The 22,848-nt window shown below is 33.3% G+C and overlaps 2 protein-coding genes across 2 annotated transcripts in view; both read right to left on the reverse strand.

The window, feature by feature from the left end:
- Positions 1 to 14,505, reverse strand: part of LOC114329889 (ATP-binding cassette sub-family C member 4) — a 135,088-nt gene extending 120,583 nt beyond the window's left edge. Inside the window, exon 1 of the mRNA XM_028279150.2 lies at positions 14,347 to 14,505. The gene's annotated coding sequence lies outside the window, so the exon portion shown is untranslated. The remainder of the gene's footprint in view (positions 1 to 14,346) is intronic.
- A 5,282-nt stretch (positions 14,506 to 19,787) lies between these two features.
- The window catches only part of LOC114329883 (ATP-binding cassette sub-family C member 4), an 89,335-nt gene continuing 86,274 nt past the window's right edge, over positions 19,788 to 22,848 (reverse strand). Inside the window, exon 17 of the mRNA XM_050655872.1 lies at positions 19,788 to 20,232. Within this exon, the coding sequence (XP_050511829.1) occupies positions 19,959 to 20,232 (274 nt within the window). The 3' untranslated portion in view covers positions 19,788 to 19,958. The remainder of the gene's footprint in view (positions 20,233 to 22,848) is intronic.

Genomic DNA, 22,848 nt, shown 5'->3' on the forward strand with positions numbered 1-22,848 from the left:
AACTTAAAAAAATTCACGAGTAATATTGATTTACTTTGCATAAAAAGTTTGATGTAAAATCTTAGGAGGGGGGTCTGGAGCCTTTGTTTAGATATTAGGTTGGCGCCTTTTTTACAATTTGGGTTGGCGCCTTTTTCATGAGCCAGTCCGGCCCTGGGTGGGATGTAGAATAGCATTATGTTGTTTTATGTGCCATTAGAGTGAAAACTTAGTCTTTTCCATTAAGTGAAGTTTATGTAGATTATTTCGATCTTTATTTAATATTCATTCAAGCGAAATAACAGATATATTAATATGGTTTAAGTTTATGGTATAAGTTTTACATAGCCAAACATTTATGAAGTCCTTAATTAATATTGAAAATAATTATCATTACTTCGCTGTAGGTTTTAAACTGTTTGAACATCCAATATTTGTATCTATAAATTGTCAAGTAACTATCTTTGCCGGGTTCCATACCATTTCATTAAGGTATATATGTATGTATATATAGGCTATTCTTATATTAATATAATATTCTCTCAGATAAATCAAATTCTTTATTCAAATTTCAAAGTTAAAAGTCTATTATCTGAATCGATGTCATTATATTTGTTCATATCTTCACACCCACACCTGTTCAAGGTTACATTAGATTAGTTTTTGTTTCAGTTAATTGTCGCTTTTTCAGTATTATTTCTTCCAAAAAGTTTTTCTCATTTATTTCTTCTTCTCTTTACTTTTTGCTCATGTTTATATGGGAAATAAAACTGGGAATGTTTTTTAGCCGTTTGGAAGAAAGATGGAACCATTTTGTGAAGTCGTAGCCCCTTTGACCACCTAGGGAACCTCTATTACAGCCACAGTCAAGTCACTCTGGGAATTAGTCACTTGGGAAACAAGCTTTTGGAGCGTTCTAGCCCCATTTTCGTCTTGGCACCTGGGCCTACAGGACGCATGATTTGGTACCATCCTGGTGCTCATTTTCGGGGATGCAGCAGCAACCTTTTAGGAGTCGTTTGGGTTTGTTTGGGAACAATTAGTTTTGTGATTTGAGCAACTATTGTGTTTTATATCTCAGGCATTTGGTTGATTCACTATGATTATTAATTACTTTTTTTTAAGATTAAGCTTACTTTTTTATATAACATATTGATATATTAGCGTATTAAGTTTCCAAACTATTGTATCTACGGTAAGTTACTTGTGCACAAGGAATAAGACCAGAAAATTAGGTTTTTATACTTTATGGTTAATTTTTGGTCGATTTTCAGCTACATGTGGCTCTTTGAAGAATTATGTGTGGCTCTCAATAAAGGTTCCTGAATTACTTTTTAATTTTTGTGTTTCAAAATGTCTTTAGTTACTGACAACAAATATAAAGACTAAGTGTAACAGAAGGACTTAGACAAGGAGACCCCTTGTCACCGTTGCTATTCAATTTGGCCTTAGAATATGTAATAAGTAAAATATCATCTAAGGTGACTGGGCGATTTGCGAAACGAGGATCAAAACTATTGTTGGCCTTTGCTGATGATCGCTCATTCTACAAGAGACGTGAGAGAGGTGTTTCCACAACTCTATGAAAAAATAGGTAGTCTGGGCCTTCGACAAAACAAAGAGAAGACGAAATACACACTAGTAACCAAACATCCAAGACCAAGAGTTAGGCAGAACATAACTATTAATGACCACAACTTCGAAGCAGTAAAAGAGTGTATATGTCTAGCGGCGGCAACCACAGATGGCAACCACATATAAAAGAGGTCTCGGCAAGGATAGCTGCGTGAAATAGAGCAATATACTCCCTATCATCATTATTAAGATCTAAGCTGCTAAAAAGACGATCTCTGTGCATGCCAATTATTCGCCCAATCTTTACATAATATGAAAGTGAAACATGGACTCAACATCAGCGGAAAATAGATAATTCTGCTGGTATTTGAAAGGAAAGTTCTCACAATGATATTTGGCCCTAAAAGAGATGAACAATTGACGGGAGAGTGGAGAAGGCGACGTGATGCTGAATTGGTGACTGTGTATGGTACTGAAAATATCGTCAGACATATAAAAGCTAAGATGGGCAGGCCATGTGGTAAGATCAGAGGAACACAGAGGGTTAAAGACAGTGTTTTTGAGAGACGGTATAAAATCAGTAAGCCCTCTCAGAAAAAGATGGAAGGATGATGAAAAATCGAAGTATCCCGAATTAGTCATAAAGGCTACTTGTAGAATTATTGGCATATTTGAAACAACGATGTGAACAATTTCATTTCAAAGACTAAGTTTTTCAACCTAATAAAAATATTTGTAAATTAAATATTTTTAAAAGATTTTTAATTGAAAAACTTTATTGGCCCATTTCCTGGTGACAACCTCCAAGGCTTCTACAATATGCAAGCCAAATGGATGCTGCAGTGAAGACTAAAGGGAAGGAATTCTACACTATGCAATTCACAACCCCCGTCTGCAGCGTGGTAAAGTTCCAACGGAAAATGGACCTAGTTACTCTATAGGAGTAATACTAATATAAAAATAAAAATGTATACCATTTTTATTCATTCAGTTGCGGTGCGAAACCAAAACTGTCTTAATTTTTACTCAGATCAGAGAGTGCAGCCAGCACCCTTATCGACGATTTCACCTCTTGTTAGAGGTTCATCAGAGACTGCATAGGCTGCTTTTCTCTGGCCCAGGTAAAAATCTTCGACATATCCATCTCCCACCGCAACTGACGAGATGGTAGTAGGTGCCTAGCGGCATCTGCTAAATAAAAGACTAAGTTTTTCAACCTAATAAAGATGGATATGTCGAAGATTTTTACCTGGGCCAGAGAAAAGCAGCCTATGCAGTCTCTGATGAACCTCTAACAAGAAGTGAAATCGTCGATAAGGGTGCTGGCTGCACTCTCTGATCTGAGTAAAAATTAAGACAGTTTTGGTTTCGCACCGCAACTGAATGAATAAAAATGGTATACATTTTTATTTTTATATTAGTATTACTCCTATAGAGTAACTAGGTCAATTTTCCGTTGGAACTTTACCACGCTGCAGACGGGGGTTGTGAATTGCATAGTGTAGAATTCCTTCCCTTTAGTCTTCACTGTAGCATCCATTTGGCTTGCATATTGTAGAAGCCTTGGAGGTTGTCACCAGGAAATGGGCCAATAAAGTTTTTCAATTAAAAATCTTTTAAAAATATTTAATTTACAAATATTTTTATTAGGTTGAAAAACTTAGTCTTTTATTTAGCAGATGCCGCTAGGCACCTACTACCATCTCGTCAGTTGCGGTGGGAGATGGATATGTCGAAGATTTTTACCTGGGCCAGAGAAAAGCAGCCTATGCAGTCTCTGATGAACCTCTAACAAGAGGTGAAATCGTCGATAAGGGTGCTGGCTGCACTCTCTGATCTGAGTAAAAATTAAGACAGTTTTGGTTTCGCACCGCAACTGAATGAATAAAAATGGTATACATTTTTATAATTTCATTTCACTTTAAAATTCGTGTAGTCCAAACCGTAAGAGAAAAATTTAATACCTTTTTACACTATTTCAATAATAGTTAATAATTGTTTAATTGCAGCTCGCGAAAAATTTCAAATTTTGAAAAATCGCTCGGACTATCAAGGACCTTGGCCACCCCTGTCATATAATATGTAAAGTTAGTTTGTAACATTATTTGCTTGTTTCCCAGATATATTGTCGTTAATTTGCTTCATTTCATTTTCTCGGTCACTTCATGTCGTTTGTAGGTATTTATCTTAGCTTCAATTTATTTAACGTTTATTCCTTAACTTTGCTTAATCCATTCTATTATATTTCCCTTAATCAGGTTTGTGCCTGCTTATTTATATTATTATTTATATTTGTCGGTATTTAATTTAGTTGTACGTAGCAAGCGTACTATAATCATTTGGTAAAGGTAGTCTCATGTGAGTTGTACCCTATATGTAAGTAAGAGGTATTTAATTTTGTAACAGGTAACATTATTATTGATATGTTGGATATAATAGAGTTAACTATAACTTTTGTCATGTTAGAGTCACTTATATTCAATTTGGTTTAACTCAGCGATTGTTAAAAATCTAGTAGATATTTTTAATAAATATTTATTTATTTTGTATATCATTTCTTCTTATCCCTTTATATTTACATTTACTTATTGATTTAATATACTTTACAGCAGTGTAAGATACCTGGGAAAGTGATCGGAGATCATTTCCTGACGCCCATTATGTGTTTGTTTTAATTCAATTTGTTCATCATTAGCAATTATTCTTCTTTATTCATGTTCAGTACCTTATTCTTGTCTTAATATTTCCATTCTTAGTCATCATCACTATCTACTTTGAGCTACCGTCTTTGACAGGCATGCAAATTGGCCGTATCCATCCTTGAGTGTCAAATTGTCGTTCTCTTGCACAGGGCCCCCGCTACCATATGTGCAAAGTGTGCAATGCACACGGGCGCCTTCTTTTAGGGGCACCAAAACCGAGGGTCAAAAAGTGCAAAATATTTACAAAAAAAATAAAAAAGCAAAAATTAATTTTAAAATAAAAGTTGAGAAATTAAACAGTTCAGTTTTATTTTGTTTGGATCTTGGATGACATTTTTAGTGTTTCTATAAACATAAAATAAAAAATTCCGCTATAAAAATAACATGCACCCAACTGTAGATAAGAAATACCTAATAACTATGCGCTTATTTCGTGGAAAAATTCCAAATACATTGGTTGAGCAATAGTGTGTGGGCGGTAATTCTATCTCATCGATAAGCGAACGATTCTGTGGCGCTCAAATGATGAATCGACAATATTTGAAAATCGCATACCTATCAAATAACTAATTAGACCGGACTGTATCGTCGCCCCCTTTGCGAAATTACTCCGATTCGATTTTTTTGCACAAACTAACTCAAAAAGAGGTCCTTATAACAAATTCACAGGGTGCCAAGCATTGCCGTGGACAAAAAATTGGTAAAACATTTTTTTTTTAAACAAATTCACAAAATATTTTTTTCATTTCGAACAAATTTTTTTAGTTGGATCATTCTGAGTAAAAAAGGTGTCTTGTCATTTTTCAGTCAAATTGATTTTTGTCGAGTTATATGCAATTTAAAATTTAAAAAATGCGAAAATGACCATTTTCAAGGCTTAATAACTCGATTAATAGTTAATTATGAATTATGATATGTGTTAAAAGTACACGTTTAAGGCACGCATGTGAAAGTTTGCAGAATGAGAGAAGCGAGTTCTGCAATTCACATGAGTGCTTTAAAAATGTACTTTTTAACACGCATATCATACAATATTTCTTCTACAAACGTAATTACAGGACAATATCTACAAAAACTTTTACTTGAACTTGACTGACATTTCATTTTTATATTTTTTTGATATTACATCAAAATTGCCTATACGGTCAATACGAACTTCGGTGCCATAAAATTTTTAAAGCACTAGTGCCTTAAAGTAGCATTTTTAACGCTCGTATGGAGTGCTAAAAATTGCATTTTTAACACGGTTGTAGAAAATATTAACTATTATGAAAGTCAAAAAGCGACCAAATCAAAGTTTAAAACCCCTCCTTCAACATTCTGAAGAAGTTTTTGTCATTATTTTATTACAAAGCTGTTGTTTTTAATTATTAACAATTAGCGCTATAGTCCACGCTGTATCGTTGCCCACGTTAGCAAAATTATTTCGATTAGATTTCTTTGCAAAAACTTACCCAAAAAAGGTTCTATAACAAATCCACAGGGTTCCAGGCGGTACCTTGGTCGAAAAATTGTTTAAACAATTTTTTTACACAAATTCACAGAAATAATTTTTTTACTTCCAACAATTTTTTTAGATAATTTGGGTCATTTTGAGCAAAAAAGGTATCTTGTGATTTTTCTCTAGTATTGATTGTTGTCGAGTTATATGGCCATTTTCGCATTTTTCAAATTTTAAATCGCGTATAACTCGACAACAATCCATTTTAGAGAAAAATGACAAGGGACCTTTTTACTCAGAATGACCCAAGTTATCTAAAAAAAATTTGTTCGAAATATATTTTTTTTTGTGAATTTGTTTAAAAAAAATATTTAAATAATTTTTCAACCACGACACCGCCTGGCACCCTGTGGATTGAAGCTAGGACAAATAATCGTCGGAAAAATAATCCCGGCAAAAAATTTCCCACAAATTATCCCTGGACAAAAAATCCCCAGACAAAAAAATCCCCGCACAAATAATCCTCGGACAAATAATCCCCGGACAAAAAACCCCGGACAAATAATCCCTACAAATATTTTTGGACAAAATATTCCCACAAAAAATCCCAGACAAAATATCCCCAAGAAATATTTGCTGCCAAATAGTTCTCTAAAAGTTTTCCCGTGAATGCAATCGGTATAGGTAGATAGCAATCGCCATGAAACCGCTTTTCGGTACGAAAATAATGAATAGCAATTAATATTAAGCATGAATTGTAATTTCGATTAAGTACCAAATTTCGTATTCCAATTCCATGTCGAAAACTTCAAAGTTTACGTGACAAAAAGTGTGAGATTTTTCAAAAATCCTGGGAGAGAATGATATGGGGAATGAGCTAAGGCTGTGGGAAGCTGTTTTGAATAAGTGTGTCCAGTACATTGCGTATTCGTGATGATAACTGCTGGTCTTGACAACGATAATCTTGATTGTAATCCAAAAAAACCTGTTCCTTTTTGTACATTTACCGTCAAAAATATTTAGTCATCATCATCATCAATGTCGTTGTAACTCTTCGAGAGTCTTTGTCGCGTTTATTATTGCCTTCCATGTTTGTCGGTCCTGTGCCGCTATTTTCCATTGTCTCACTCCCATTTTCTCCAGATCTCCTCTGCCTCTGACTGCATCTTTCCACCTTTTTCTAGGCCGTCCTACAGACCTTCTCTCATCTGGCCTCTCCCCGAGTAGATATGTCTGGTTTGATTTTTGGATAAATTTTTGGCATGATATATTCTAAGGCCAGATTAAACAACAATGCTGACAACGGATCAGTATTAGTGTGTCTTCCGAACAGTAAGGTTGGTTTTGTTACACGCTCTTAATTACTTTTTGCTCGAATTTAGGCAGGTAGATATTTTATTTTGGTTTGTTATTTCATAAACCCATAGTTAAGGTAAGTACAAGTTTTTTAATATTATAATGAGTAACTCTTCCGACGGGGGTACTCCCCCGTCTGGAAAAGACCCACCAGATGAGAAAGATATACAAGGCGAAATGGAAATTGATAATAAAATATATAATTTAGCCAACAAATATATTTCGACAGACATCGGACCGTACTATGTTATCGTTGAACCGGTTGATCAAAATAGTCATTTATCGGCTGTTAAAGTTGGGCACTATTTATTTAAAAATACTACTTTTAACACACATGTTATTGACATAAAATTAGTCGGGAGAAATAAAGTAAAAATTATTTTTAAATCTTATAATATTGCTAATGCCATTATAGGACATAAATTAATAAAAGATAACAATTTGATCGCGTATATACCTATTTTTTTCAACCATAAAAAGGCAATTATCAGACAAATTGACACATTTTTGTCCGAAAAGTATATAATGGAGAATATCGAAAGTGAACATAAAGTTGTAGATGTAAAAAGAATGAAACGTAGGATAGTTGATTCTGATAATGAGACACAGTTTGTCCCTAGGCAAATGATCGTCTTGACGTTTTTAGGAAATAGTTTGCCAAAATTTGTTAAAATTGATTTGGTGAGATTTGCTGTAGAGCCCTACATATATCCTGTAGTTCAGTGTTTCAAGTGCCTTCGATATGGCCACACAGCCAAATACTGTAAAAGCACTACAACTAAATGTAAAAAATGTGGTCAAACCCACGATGAAAATGATGATACCGATTGCACTTCTGACACTTACTGCATATACTGTGAAAAGCATGACCATCAGTCCGTATCAAAAATTTGCCCGAAATACCAGGAACAATTAAAAATTAAAAAGATCATGTCTGAAAAAAATGTATCATTTAAAGAAGCTGAAGTTATTGTAAGAAATCCGTCTTACGCTAAAATAGTAACACATAATAATTTCGATATTTTAAATAATTTAAACAATTTCCCTGAGCTGAATGGTAATATTGACACGAACAATTCCCCATCCACGAGTAATAAAAATTGGGTACCACGTCCTCATTACCAACAGCCGAAAAAGCGCAAAGTAAGTTCGCCCCTTTCAGTTAATAAACCCCCTTCATTTAAACTTAAAAATACCGCTTCAAACCCTATCATTCCTAATCCACATAGAGAAGCTTTCCATTCATACAAAGAAAAATTAGAATCACAGATACTGCAGAAACTTCCTTCTATTTTTGAAAATATGCTTAAAAAATTTAATTTGGTAAACCCAGATCCACTAGTTATCCAGTAAACACAAACAGAACTCAGAACAATCTTAGATACGATACAATACAATGATAGTGATAGTGACGAAAATTATTATTAAGTAGATGATAAATATATTGCAATGGAACTGTAACTCCATTACAAAAAACAAAGCTAATCTTATTAATTTTCTAAACGATCACGCTGTTAAATTTGATTTAATTATGCTTAACGAAACTTGGTTATCTAAAAAGAAAATATTTCATTTACCAACTTACAATATATTACATGTAGATCGAACTGATGGATTCGGAGGAACTGTCATACTTATTAAAGATTCCCTATGCTATCATGAAATTTCAATTCGTAAAAACTTTAATTCCAAAATAGAAGTATGTGCAGCATATATCGATGACCTTAAGATATCCTTAGCCTCCATTTATAAAGCTCCCAACATAAAAGCAACTAAGACTGACTGGAATAATCTTTTTTCACAACTACAGGGTGATGTCATTATATGCGGTGATTTTAACTGTCATCACAGTCTTTGGGGCTCTACAATAGATAACTCACAAGGAAATCGACTTGTAGAAGCTATAGAAAAAACTAACCTAATTATTTTAAACGACGGACGACCTACTAAGATAGTCAGACCTAACGAAAGACCTTCTGCCATAGATCTTACCTTTGTCTCACCTAGCCTTTTAAGTTTATCTGAATGGAATCCTCTGAATGATACACTTGGCTCAGATCATCTCCCTATTCATATTACTATATCTCGGGAATATACCCCCACTAACAAAACACCTTCTAGAAAATGGATTGAGTCTTCAGCTGACTGGACGCTTTTTCAAAACATAATCGAAACACAAATCTATAACAATAACAGTAATAATAACTCCTTTGATTTTTTTATGAAAGTAATAAATGATGCAGCTTCTAAGTCAATGAAATCTCGTTCAGGTAACAGTAAAAAACCTCCAAATCCTATTTGGTGGGATAATGAATGCACTTTAATTGTTAATGATAGAAAAGACGCATACCATGAATATAAAATTACCACGAATTATGAAAATTACCTCAAGTTTAAGCATATTCAGGCCAAAGCTAAATTACTTTTTAAACAAAAGCAACAACTATGCTGGAAAAATTTTATTAACAAATTAAATAAAAATACCCCAATATCAAAAATTTGGAGTTTTATAAAAAAAATATCGAACAAAAACTCAACTTTTAAAAAACATCCTCTATCTGAAGAACTAATAAACCAAATTTTTGATATTGTAGCACCTAGTTTTGTGCCAAATATGCTTGAAGGTCCGAACGAGAAAATTGGCAGCCACTACATGGATGCACCTTTTGATATAACAGAACTTGAAGCTTCAATTAAGACCTCTAGATGTACTGCTCCGGGTAATGATTATGTTACATATGACATTATTAAAAATCTTCCCCAAGTTGCTAAAAATTTTATACTAAATATATACAATGATTGGTGGGTGAATTCAAACTATGTTGAGCATCTCAAACAAATTACCATTTGTTTAATTTTAAAACCTACTAAAGATAGAAATATGCCTTCCTCTTATCGCCCTATATCTTTAATGTCATGTATAACTAAAACGTTCGAAAGAATGATAAAAACAAGACTGGAGTGGTACATCGAGTATAACAATATCTTACCTAATACTCAATACGGTTTTAGAAGGGGATATGGTACTTTGGATGCAGTAACTCATTTAGTAAATGACATCCAGATTGCCTTTTCTGGCAACAAGTATCTAGCTTGTTTATTCCTAGATATAAAAGGGGCTTACGACTCTGTAAATATAAATATACTTAAACAGAAAATGGTTAAGATTGGTCTTAGCGAAACGACTGCTCTAAATATATTGCAACTATATTTTTCTAGACATGTCTATATTAGAGACCATAGAAATGTGTTACATGGTCCAAGGGTTGTTTATCATGGGTTGCCACAGGGATCCGTACTTAGTCCTATACTCTTTAATATATATTCTGCCAATATTCATTCACTATTTCATAATTCCGTAAATTGCATACAATATGCAGATGATATCTGTATATACACCATTCAAAATAGTTATGAAGCATGCACTGAGGCTCTTGATAATATTATGCATAAGGTAAGTACATGGACAGAAGAAACTGGTATGACCCTTTCAACAGAAAAATGCTCTATTATGTTTTTTACCAGGCATAGACTACGTGCACCAGAGATATTAACTCTGTGTGGGCGTACTTTGTCGGTAGTTAAAGAGTTTAAGTATTTAGGTATCATTGTTGACACCAAGTTACTATGGTCGAGTCACATACGTCACTTAATAAACAAATGTGAGAAAGGCTATAATTTGCTTAGGTGTGTAACAAATCGAAGTTGGGGCGCAGCTACTGGTATAGCTTTATTGTTTTATAGAGCCTATGTGCGGTCTATCATTGACTATGGATGTTGTTTATACGGATCTGCTTGTAACACCAATCTAAACAAAATAAACAGAGTTCAATATAAATGTCTTAGAACTTGCATAGGTGGAATGATATCATCACCGGTGAAAGCAATACTGGCAGAATGTAATGAATTGCCTTTGGATTTGCGTCGGCAGCTATTATCACAAAAATATCTTTTAAAACTAAAATCCTTAGAGTCAAACATGATCAACAAATTAAGTGATATTGCAAAAGAAGATTTAACAAACCGCTTTTGGAAATTAAAGAATTCTCCTCCACTGGCAGAAGCTTTCGTTGAGACCAATGCTGATCACATTTCTTTTGGTAAAAATAAAACATTGTTTATGTATACCATACCCTATAGATCACTAATAAAACCACACAGAGTCATAATACCCAATTATACAGAATACCATCATATAAATCACACCCTTCTAAAATCCATATTAGGTGGATTAGTCAATAAGCCATTTATATATACAGATGGATCAAAAACAAAACACGGAGTTGGTTGTGGAGTTTTTATCCAAAATACAAAACAATCATTTATGTTTAAATTACCATCAATATGTAGCATATATACTGCTGAACTTATAGCAATTTGGAAGGGCATTACTTGGTTAACATCAAATAATTTACGAGATGGAGTAATACTAACTGATTCTAAGTCTGCATTGGAGTCAATAAAAAGCATAAAATTTGAAAGAATGAAATGTCCTATATTATGCAATTTAAAAAATTTGATAGCAGATTTAAATATAACATTTGTATGGGTCAAAGGTCATACAGGTATACTAGGTAATGAAAAAGCTGATAGTTTGGCTAAGGAAGCAGTACTTAACGGAGTTCTTTGTAATATTTATACATTACCAGACGTCTTTCATTTGATAAAAAATAAAATAAGATTAAAATGGGAACGACAGTGGGAAAATACTGTAGAAAACTCACAAAATACCTACTTTAAAATACATCCTACCCTACCATCCCCACCTCTATATATTTTCAACTACCCTACTTCAAAATTCTTTTCGGCAAGTGTTTTTCGACTTAAAACAAATCATGGGCGATTTCCATCGCACCTTGCTAAGCTGGGCATTATACAGTCCTCGGCCTGTAGTTGTGATCAGAACTCTTACGGAGATCTAAATCATATATTTTTCGGCTGCAAAAAAACATTTAAAAAAATCCAATGATTTAATTCGTACACTTATTGAAATGAAATATTTTCTTCCATTAAATCTCACACACATTTTGTTAGCTGCCAATAAAAACACCTTGGAACTTTTAGTAAATTTTATTAAAGAAAATAAAATACAAATTTAAAACGGCATAACCCACATCTCTGTAGTTATACTATAAGAAAATTCCTTTTACAACTTTCTGTGGCAAATGGACTTGATTCCATGCCATTATCTTTCCACACACACACATGCTGACAACGGATCTTCCTGTCTCAGTCCAGAATTTACGCAGAAACTGTTTGATATTTTTCCCACTATTCTAACTTGTACAAAGGAGTTACTAGATGCATTTGCGTTATCGCAGTTAATTTCTTCTGTACGCCCAACTCGGCCATTTTGGTCTAGCTGGGTGTACGTAAAAATTGTATTCCATGTAGTGTTGCACGATTAATGTAAAATTTGAAGATTTCGGCATGGAATTGGAATTCGAAATTTGGTAAAATTTCGGGAAAACTTTTAGAGAATTATCCGGCAACAAATAATTCGTGGGAATTTTTTGTGCGGGATTTTTTGTGGGGATATTTTCTCCAAAAAAAATTGTGGGGAATATTTGTCCGGGATTTTTTGTGGGAATTTTTTGTCCGGAGATTATTTGTCCGGGGATTTTTTGTCCAGGGATAATTTGTGGGGATTTTTGTCCGGGATTATTGGCCCGGGGATTATTTGTCCGGACCCCAAAAAATAAATAAAAAAACATTATCAAAATACCTATGCCTATAAAATGACGAGGGGCGCCAAAATCCTTTTTTGCACACAGGCGCCAGTAGTTCTTACGGGGGCCCTGCTCTTGCATATATCGCTAGCCTGACTCCATTCAGTTTGCCTCTGTCTATTCATACTTTTGTTATTAGTTCATCCATCCCACTTTCTTTTTCATCTTACCATTTCCCCCATATAATACTACTACAAAAGTAGTATTTTCTTACATCGGCTTCTCAATACAGAAGCCCGTTTCATTTCTTTGTTACATTAGCTACAAATCTTTTTCTTTTTTCTACTTCTGTTGGAGCTTATCTTTCTAATTCTCAATCACTTTACACATACTCCAACAGAAGTTATCATTTTGTTTCAGTTGGACCAATTTATGCCTAGCGACAGCAAATCTGTCGCTAATCCTGTAACCAGTATTTTGACAATATTTGATACAACAACTTTCCTAAGTCATTTTAAAAAAAAAATTATGCAACTCTTATTCACTGACTTGCCACTACTGGCGCTCACGAACTTTTAAATATCCCTTTGCCTCTACCCACAAGCTCAGACTCACAACGGATAAACAAAAATTGGGTACAATTAGGTGCAGTTTGTACTGACCTGATGCTGGTAAAAATAAGTCCCAAATACCCCTTTGGTAAATTAAAATCTATAAATGCACTTAGCAACAGTGTATAAAAACCACTTTTACCAAATATTCTAAATAAATATATTACACTAACAAATTACCAGTAAATTGTGTATGGTCGAAGCGAAGATCAGTGGGATATGTGCATTTTATCAATGAAATTCGATATTTTTAAGACATTCCAAAAGCCGCTACAGATAAAATGTTTTAACAACCTATTAATCATTCAGAATTAGTCGAGTGATATTAGTACAGTTAAAATAATTAAGACGATAACCGGACAATGATGATTTAATGAGTGAAATTTAAAGTGTTTTTTTTACTTTAATGACAAAAAAAGCAAGCCCATTAGCAGAACCCAATTAGAAATTATTTTGCACCTCATATTTGAAACATTATTTGGTTGAAAAATCTTATTTTTGTCGGCAAAAAAAATATATTAATTTGTTTGGACTAAATTACAGTTGTGTTTATCTTAAAAAGGATATGTTACTATCAACATTCACACAGTGTTGCCAAACTGAATTTTGTTATTTTGAGTGGAAATTTTCCCAGCAATCTCCGAGGGTACAATACGTGTACCAGCACGTGTACTTCATACTGTCGTTTTTATAAAAATTCACTCTTCACTGCAAAAATCAGCTGTGAGGGTATAAATCTTATTACTCTTGATGTGTGCGCCTCCCCCTATGGGGGCGCACTATGGAGTTATAAATGATGATTTTTTGTTGCAGGATTGTTTGATAAAAATTCTAACAGTTTACTGGCAATATTGTCTGACAAATTTTTAAGGATGCCTACTCCAGTTGTCTGGTGCACCAAAGTTAGAAACCTCTATATTTACGAAACGGCCTCCTCCCGAAAATTTTCCGAAATAGATAAGTTGTCCGACTCGACATGAATAACTGAAGGACTATAATAATATACCACTCACCTTAAATATATGCCAATTTCCCTACAGTTTACTTTAACACATTTTATTGTAGAAATTTTCGCTTAGTTCACAAAGAAGTAGTGTACACACGCATTATATTCATTATTTCGCAACAATTACTTTAAGTATGATAAAAATATGAAATTTACTGATACTTATCTATAAGAATTGTCATTTGAAATTAACTTTATTTATTTGTAGGTGCATATATTTACCAAAGGATATAACATTTTATACTTCTATATTTTTCAAGGTATTTAAAAATGTAATAATAATACACATGAACTTATCTATAAAAAGTAAACTACTGATATAATTAACACACACTGATATAGTAGGGGAGGCAAGTACGCTAAATTTGCAGTTACTCGAGCGTTATGGGGACCTATTGGGTTGTGAAGACTAGATCCATAAACCAAAAAAAGTTAAGTTAGATTTTCCATTTTAGTGGGATCTTTCCATTTTTTTCGGTTTTTCCAACAATAGATTTTTCCGATTATAGCCCCATCTATCCATAATTCGAAAAAATATCTTATAGACGGTATGCGGCAAAATAAACAGTTCTGAAATTCGTGTGCCTCAAATTTGTATGTGTCAGGGCCCTAAACGTACTGAGTAGTTTCCGAACGTCGTTATAACCTATGCGAATGTGGTAATAATGTTAGGTGCTCCAGAATGGTTCTCAGTTTTGCATAAAATAATTTCATGATGAAGTACTATTTTCGATCATACGGAAAAGATGACGACAACGGTCCAAGCTTAAAATCAACAATGGTTTCAGCAGAACGGGCCAACTTGTCAAACTTACAGTGAGTCTCTTAGAATACTGCGCGATCATTTTGTGAGTCGCCACTCACCAGAACTAACGCCACCAGATGCGTACATATGGGGAATGCTGAAGGAGTCAAGCAGATCCACCGTCTTCCATTTCGGAATTGTCGACTAGAATTAAAGATTTTTTCGTGCCACAAGCAGTGGCGGATCTAGAAATTTGCCTTGGGAGGGGAAATTTACCTTAGGGGGAACTTACAATAAAAAACCAACCAAAAGACATAAAAAAAGATAAACTCAAATTACATAAAAGACATAAATAATAACTTATAGGCATTAATTTTTCTTTATTTTCCTAACCAGCGTATTTATTGGGTTAAATTTGTCTTTTTGTGGTTTAAGTTTCATGTCAGCTAATATATTTTTATGTGAGCGGCCGTGGAATAACGGCATATTCGCTGGCCTCATACGCCAGTGCACGTGGGTTCGAGCCCTGCCAAATACAAACCATTTTCATTTCCAATAATGACACGAGACGTCTCACCGTGCCTCGGAGAGCACGTAAAGCCGTCGGTCCCCTGGGCTAGTGTACATCGGCACTAGTTACTTGAAACAGGGTTAAAGATGTAAATGGCGCCGGAACTGTCCGAAAGGATCTTACCGGCAAAAATGCCATACGATATTATTATTATGTTTAAACAATTTTTTTCTTTAATTTTAGAACTTGTTAGGGGGCAGATTTCCTCATTTTCCCTCCCCGTAGATCCGCCACTGGCCAGCGGGCATCTTTAACATCTGTTTTATTGGGAACGTGCGTCGTTGTGAATAGTTTGCAAGGCTATATCATGTATACTCGATATAGAAATCATCATAAACATTTCAATATTCATTTCAGTACTGTTTATTTTGGCGCATACTGTATAAGTTACGTATTTTTACGTAAGAAATCCAAATCTGCAATAAAAAATGGGAGCTCCTATTTAAGATTTTAAAGTAACCTTCACCCTACCTCCTTGGGTGGTTGTGTTTAATATCATTCCATAGATTGTTAAAAAATATTGAACACGTATTTTCAGTTTTTGAAGTTATACTTCTTTACCGGCGATAGAGGGTGATTTTTTTATATGTTAAAACCTATCAGCCCGGCGCATGCGCATTATAACTTTGTTCTGATTGGATGTTCAAATGACATGTCAAAAATTATCCGATATGGCAGCTGTGGTTTGGAGGTAAAGGTAAAGGTAAACAAATGTATAATATATTAGTTTTATTGTTGTGCGAACAGAAACAAAAAAGTTTATAATATTGTAGTGACTTTTAAATAGTTTTTAAAAGCAACAGGTACGTAATAATTGTTAATGTATCATGGGTATAAACCTACCTATTTGATCTGCCAAAATACATAGTATGTAATACTTTTATTTATTTAATTTGATTACCATCAAAATTTCTATCAATATTCACCTAATATATTGTTTTTTTACTCTATGTTTTGTTGTATTTTTTCAATTCTAAATCATTTCAATTCAAAATTAAAATAATTTGATCAATTTTCAAAATATCAAAATATCACAAGTTTAATCCGTTTAGTTAGTCGATCTTCGTAAATAATGACACATAGTGTCCGTGGCTAAGCGGAGAAGGCGAATGAATTCCAATACCAACCGCTCTTATCAGCGCTGGTTCGAGTCCCAATAGAAACTTTCTTTTTTGTTTTTTTAATACATTTTATGATTGTAAGTATATTTATTATATAATTGTATTTTCAGAAAATACGTATTTAGTTAAAAAAATTTTCGACAATTAATGTTCAGACATCATTTGTGGCTTGTTTAATGTGTTGGTGTGTGTTTTATTCTTTTATTATTTTAATTTTTGGCACTGTTCTAATAAAAATGTTTGAGAAGTAGTAAGTATAAATTAGTTTAATATTTAAACAAAATATAAATAAAAAGTATATTAATTTCGTTTAAATCATATAATAGAAGTATAACTTCTTACGTGCGTACAAAGTACACACACATTCTTTTTTTGATCAGGTGTGGGAGCACGCCAAATAGAATTCTATTTTAGTGACGTCACGTTGCCTAGCCACCGTCGATTCTCCCGTTATGAAATTCTATTTTGTGACGTCAGCAAAATAGAATTCTATTTGGCGTACTCTGGGCCCTGATGTTTATTTCGCGAAATATCGCGGGGTTCCTATTTAAAATTTTAAAGTTACGCCCCACCCTTCTCCGTGGAAGGTCGTGTTTGGTATCATTCGATAGATTTTTGAAAATATTAAACACGTATTCTTCAGTTTTTCGATCTAATGTTCATTTGGCGAAATATTCGCTTATTTTTGTGAAATTTCGTGACCCGCCCATTTTCTTACGCTCCGCTCAAATCGTCAGATTTTTGAAATATACACTATTCTGCATGTACTTAGGTTACCTACCTTATCTTAATCTGACGATTTCGAGTTTTTCTACGGATATATTTTTTTCTGACCCCCCTTAACGAACTCCCCTGTATTAAGAGTCCATAATATATGATAGGGATACATTTACAGGGTACAAGGTTTGTCTCCATGTGATTTTCTGACGCGCTCGAGTAACTGCAAAAATCTCCGCTTGGGCTCCCCTACCATATATTTTTTTTATTTGTAATTATCCGTTTTGTTTATTGTTTCATAATAACTGTTAATTAGTATATGACACATTTACATATAACATATTTAGAATAATTGAAAAAGACTGACATGTTTTGTACACACTTATGACAACCGAATGAATGAAAAAAGAAAAATATTTTAAGTGTCTAAAATATTTACCTAATGCCTATCTGGGCGCTTTTAGCTTATAAAGCCATCTTCAGAGCTATGGTCAAAAATTAAAAGTACCACTACTATAGAGAGATCCCATTGGTGAAAAAATACAAAATTTTTTCTTAAAAGTTTTTTTTTTGTAAGCATTTGTTAACAATCAGAATTACATATTCTATGAGTTAATTTGATAACAAGTACAATAAATTATATCAGCCATAGTATTGTACACTAATATGGCGTTATGAAGTACATCACCCAGCAGTTTCACCTCAGTTTCAGCGAAGATCTATGGGCCATAATATTCGCAATCTTCTGTTGTTTAGTGGCTGCAGTTACAGTAGTGGTAATATTAATTGGTTGGGGTGGCCTTCCAATTTCTCGTCGTGTCTGTTGGCTCTTTCTTGAATTACTGTGCTGACTAATGCTGGGGCCACACTAGCGTCTAATGCCGTTAATTATCGGATTATTTGCATTACAGAGATGGTAAATAATGCGATAATTAACGGCATTAGACGTTAGCGTGGCCCCAGCATAACGGGATGTTTAGGTCTCTATGAAAGGTTTGGTTGGAAATGTACCAAGGGGCATTTGCGATGGTGCGTAGAATTTTTGATTGAGTTCTTTGGATAATTTTTGTAGTTGATTTGCTGACACAACTCCGTAGTTCTATACCGTACGTCCATATAGGTTTGATGACTGTTTTATAAATGAGCAGTTTGTTCTCAATTGAGAGTCGAGATTTTCAACCTATAAGCCAATTAATTTATTTCACTCTCAATTTGTTTCTTCTTCTTTAAAATGTGTTGTTTCCAGTTTAATTTAGAATCAAGATGAAGCCCCAGGTATTTGACGATATTCTGTTGGTGTATGTTGACTTGATTAAGGCTAATATTTGAGCATTGGTCTTTCCTTAGTGTGAAAGTTATATGTGTTGACTTAGTTTCATTAGCTTTTATCTTCCATTTATTTAACCACTGTCCAATTTGGTCTAGGAGTTCTTGAAGTTTTAATACTGCAGCTGTTGGATCCTTTTCAGTTGCAAATATTGTTGTGTCATCAGCTAAAGTTCCAATGGTGGTTTGTGGAGAGGTTGGTAAATCGGATATGTACAGTACATAAAGAAGTGGACCCAGTATACTACCTTGTGGGACTCCTGATTGAATTTTTGTTACTATTTGATAGTTCATTCTCCACTTTAGTTTTAAATTCTCTGTGATTTAGATATGACTTTAATAGTGTTTTAATAATAATGATATGACTTTAAAGTCAAAGTATTTGTTGGATAGAGATTTTTTGATTTTATAAAGTAATCCTGGGTGCCATACCTTATCAAATGCTTGGCTGATGTCCAGAAATTCTTAAGAGTTGAAAACTTTTCGAAAAATTTATCGAAAAACATCTAATTGCACATTAGATGTTCCACAAAAATCACATTAAAAATTTTGTTCATGGTACGGGCACAGAATAGGAAACAATTGTTTCCGAATAGGAAACAATTGTTTCCTATTCTGACACCTAACCATCTGCACCAGCACCACATCTCAAAGGCATCAATTTTTTAGCGTTCATGTCAGCGAGGGTCAAGATTTCTGCCCTGTATAGGAATATTGAGTGTCTGCTTGAATGAAGAAAAAGAAGTATTTACAACAGAAGTAATGTTGGCTCTATCGCTTAGAGAGGTAGCAGGCTCACTTCTAAATGAGTAGTTAGCTTATAGGTGCATAGTTCGAGCCACATGCTAACCAGAGATATCTATATAAAAATATATTTCAAAAGGAGAAGATAAAATCCAAAATGGATCTGCGTCGACTAAATTGAGCCGGTTAATAGAAATGTGGGAGTGTAAAATAAAAAAAGTAAATAAAAATGTAAGATATATTTATTATTTTTTAAAAAACAATTTTATAGTATAAAAACATTGTAAAAGGACACTTTTTTAAGTACGAAGTGAATTTTTAAATTTGGTTTAATATAATCATTAAAGATTAATCAAAGAGTCTTAATTATTCTTAAGTTTACAAAATATTCGTTATTACTCTGGTAGTGCTTGTAGTTTTTGATAACTATCGGAAGCAATTTTTTTGAGCTGTTCAGCTGTTGCTCTTCCAGTTTCACAAACCATGCTTTTAAAAACTCCATCTTTCTTTTGAAGCAGTAAGTGAGGGTGATCAAACTCAGATATTTGCCCAGCATCCATAACTAATACTTTATCAGAGTCCATGATGGTATTTAACCTGTGTGCGACGGTTATCACAGTGCAATCTGAGAACTTCTTTCTGATAGTTTTCTGGATTAAAGCATCAGTTCTGTAATAAATCAGCAATTTATGAATCAAAAAACTTTGAGGTGTACTGTTATTTACTGTATACTTGACGAATAGGTTTTAAAAAATTAGATAAGTTAATAGTGAAAGAGTTAAAGTATGTTAGCCAAAACGGACTACACCATGGTGATAGCAGATAGTTTAGAGGGACTTCAGAGGCTAATGGACAGAATCAACGAGTACTTACAGTCAACAGTACGGACTAAACATTAATAAGTCAAAACGGCAACAGGTGTATGTTTTCAAAAACTGATAGTGTGTAAAGTATTCATTAAAATCAGCTAAGTACTTTCGACATTGCAAATGCCATCATGAGAGCTTCGTCTTATAGGTAAAGAACATCATAGAAGAGTAATTGTTGACAAACAGCATATTATTAAATTTAAAATTGATATAGGGCTAGGCATCTGATCTTGAGTAAAAACCCTTAAAAATATTAAATATCGCATCGATGTGCTTATAGGCAACATGGCTACCACATTGTAACCTAGACCAATTGAACGTGTTTACGTTACAATGTGGCAGACATATTGTCTATAAGCTCATCGATGTGATATTTAATATTTTTAATAGTCGAGGAAATGAACCTGAAAAAATGGCAAAACCTCGCAATTTTTTCGTCCAACATCGATTTGTACAAAAATTTGGGATTAGGCTCATTTCACCCTCTAGTTCATTTTCTATATTGAGCCGTTGTACGCTTTTGGTTTTTTAAGGGTGAAAACTACCTCTAATTGTAAAAAATTATAAAATTTAAAATTTAAACTTTAATATTGTCAACATTTGGTTCTTATTAGTTACATAATGATTGTTTTATGCTTTAAGGTATACTATCATAATATTTCAACCCTTAAAACCACCCTTGTTGGAGCTATAGGTATATAAAAAATTTACTTATCCTAAAAGAATAATTTCGGCTTGAATCGATTTACATAAAAATTTGGGATTAGGATCATCTCACCCGTACTTCATATTCTATATCATGCGGGCGTTGATTATTTTTAGGGGTATAAACTACCCCTTATTGTCAAAAATTATATAAATACATTGTAAACTTTAATATGGGTAAAATTTGGTTTTGATTGGTTAAATAATGATTGTTTTATACTTTAGAATATAATATCATAATATTTCAACCCTGAAAATCCACTCTTAATAACATTACAGTTTTTATAAGTAGATATTTTAATAGATCTATACAGAAAAAAAAAGTAGAATTAAAGAATTACAAAAACATTTATTTACACAAAAATACGAATTTACTAATATGTACAATAAATACAAATACAAATAGTTTTTTAGTCATTTTCCAGTATACGAACCGGTTCTGTGGTATTATACACACATTGAAAATTATCCATAAGCGGACTATCCGAATATTTCGAAAAAAAAATTTGTTTTATAAACATAGCTCCTTCATTTTTGGCGATAAAAAGTTTATTCAAAAACGACTTTGTTTAATTTTTAAAGAGTTATAAGATTGTGTAAAACTCAATTCCGTAGGATCCCGTAGTTTTTAATTAGGGTGGGTTTAAACGGCTCGAATAAGGGGGTGTTTGCTCGTAAATAGAGTTTTTAAACAGGTATATCTCACTAACTGTTCACTGTAATAAAAATATATGCACAAGGGAATTTTAGTTATTAAAAAAGCTACAGTTTAGTAATCTCTCATTTTTTTCGTATATCCAGTATTTTCGGATATATTTTGAAGTAAAAGGTGAAAAATGGGAAATTCCAAAAAAATTGTTTTTCTATGAACTCCAATTTTTCTAAAATTAGGCCTTTTAAATAGGTCAAACATCTTGTGTGTATTGACAATACAAAAAAAAAGGTATTACAGAAAGGTGAAGACCAATTTTTAATTAGGAGGGTAGTTAGGGGGTTGTTTTCACTGATTTTTTCATAGAGAAAAGCAGGTACCGACATTTTTTTGATCATAAATCGCCTAATTTTTAGGCTAGAAACTTTTTATTATTATTGTTTGAGAGGCCTAACTGTATACTTGAAAAAATATTATTTAAGTTTTCCTCGAAAAATGCAGTTTTTCCGTTATTTTACTTTGAATATTTCAAATTATGCATTTGACGAAAAAAGCTAACTTTTAACATGCCGTATCTCGGTTTGTATTGGTCTTAAAGATATTACAGAAAAATAATTTGGTTTGTGTTACTAAAAGATACAATTTTGATATCCACAGTTTTTTTGATTAAATGCATAGTTTTCGAGGTATTCTCAAAAAACCCTCTAAAAAAGTCGATTTTTTCATTGAAAAACTGTTACTTTCAAGCGCGAATAACTCGAAAAATATTAGTTTTACGAAGAAAATGTAAAAAACATTTTTTCCTTAGAATATCTGTTTACATAGATTTACATAGTTAAAATGTAATAAAAAATTCCCGCCCCCGAGATGGAGTGGCAACCACCCAAAAGGTTTTAGCGTACAGCGGCATGATATAGAAAATGATCCTTGGACTATTCCCTACCTTCTCTAAAAATTTCAAGTAAATCCATGCTGGACGAAAGAATTGCGAGCCAAAATGCTTCATTTCCTCGACTATAAGGGTTTTTGCCCAAAATCAGGCCTAGACCTGAAACAATT

The sequence above is a fragment of the Diabrotica virgifera genome, chromosome 7, assembly GCF_917563875.1.
Source record: "Diabrotica virgifera virgifera chromosome 7, PGI_DIABVI_V3a".
Taxonomy (NCBI): domain Eukaryota; kingdom Metazoa; phylum Arthropoda; class Insecta; order Coleoptera; family Chrysomelidae; genus Diabrotica; species Diabrotica virgifera.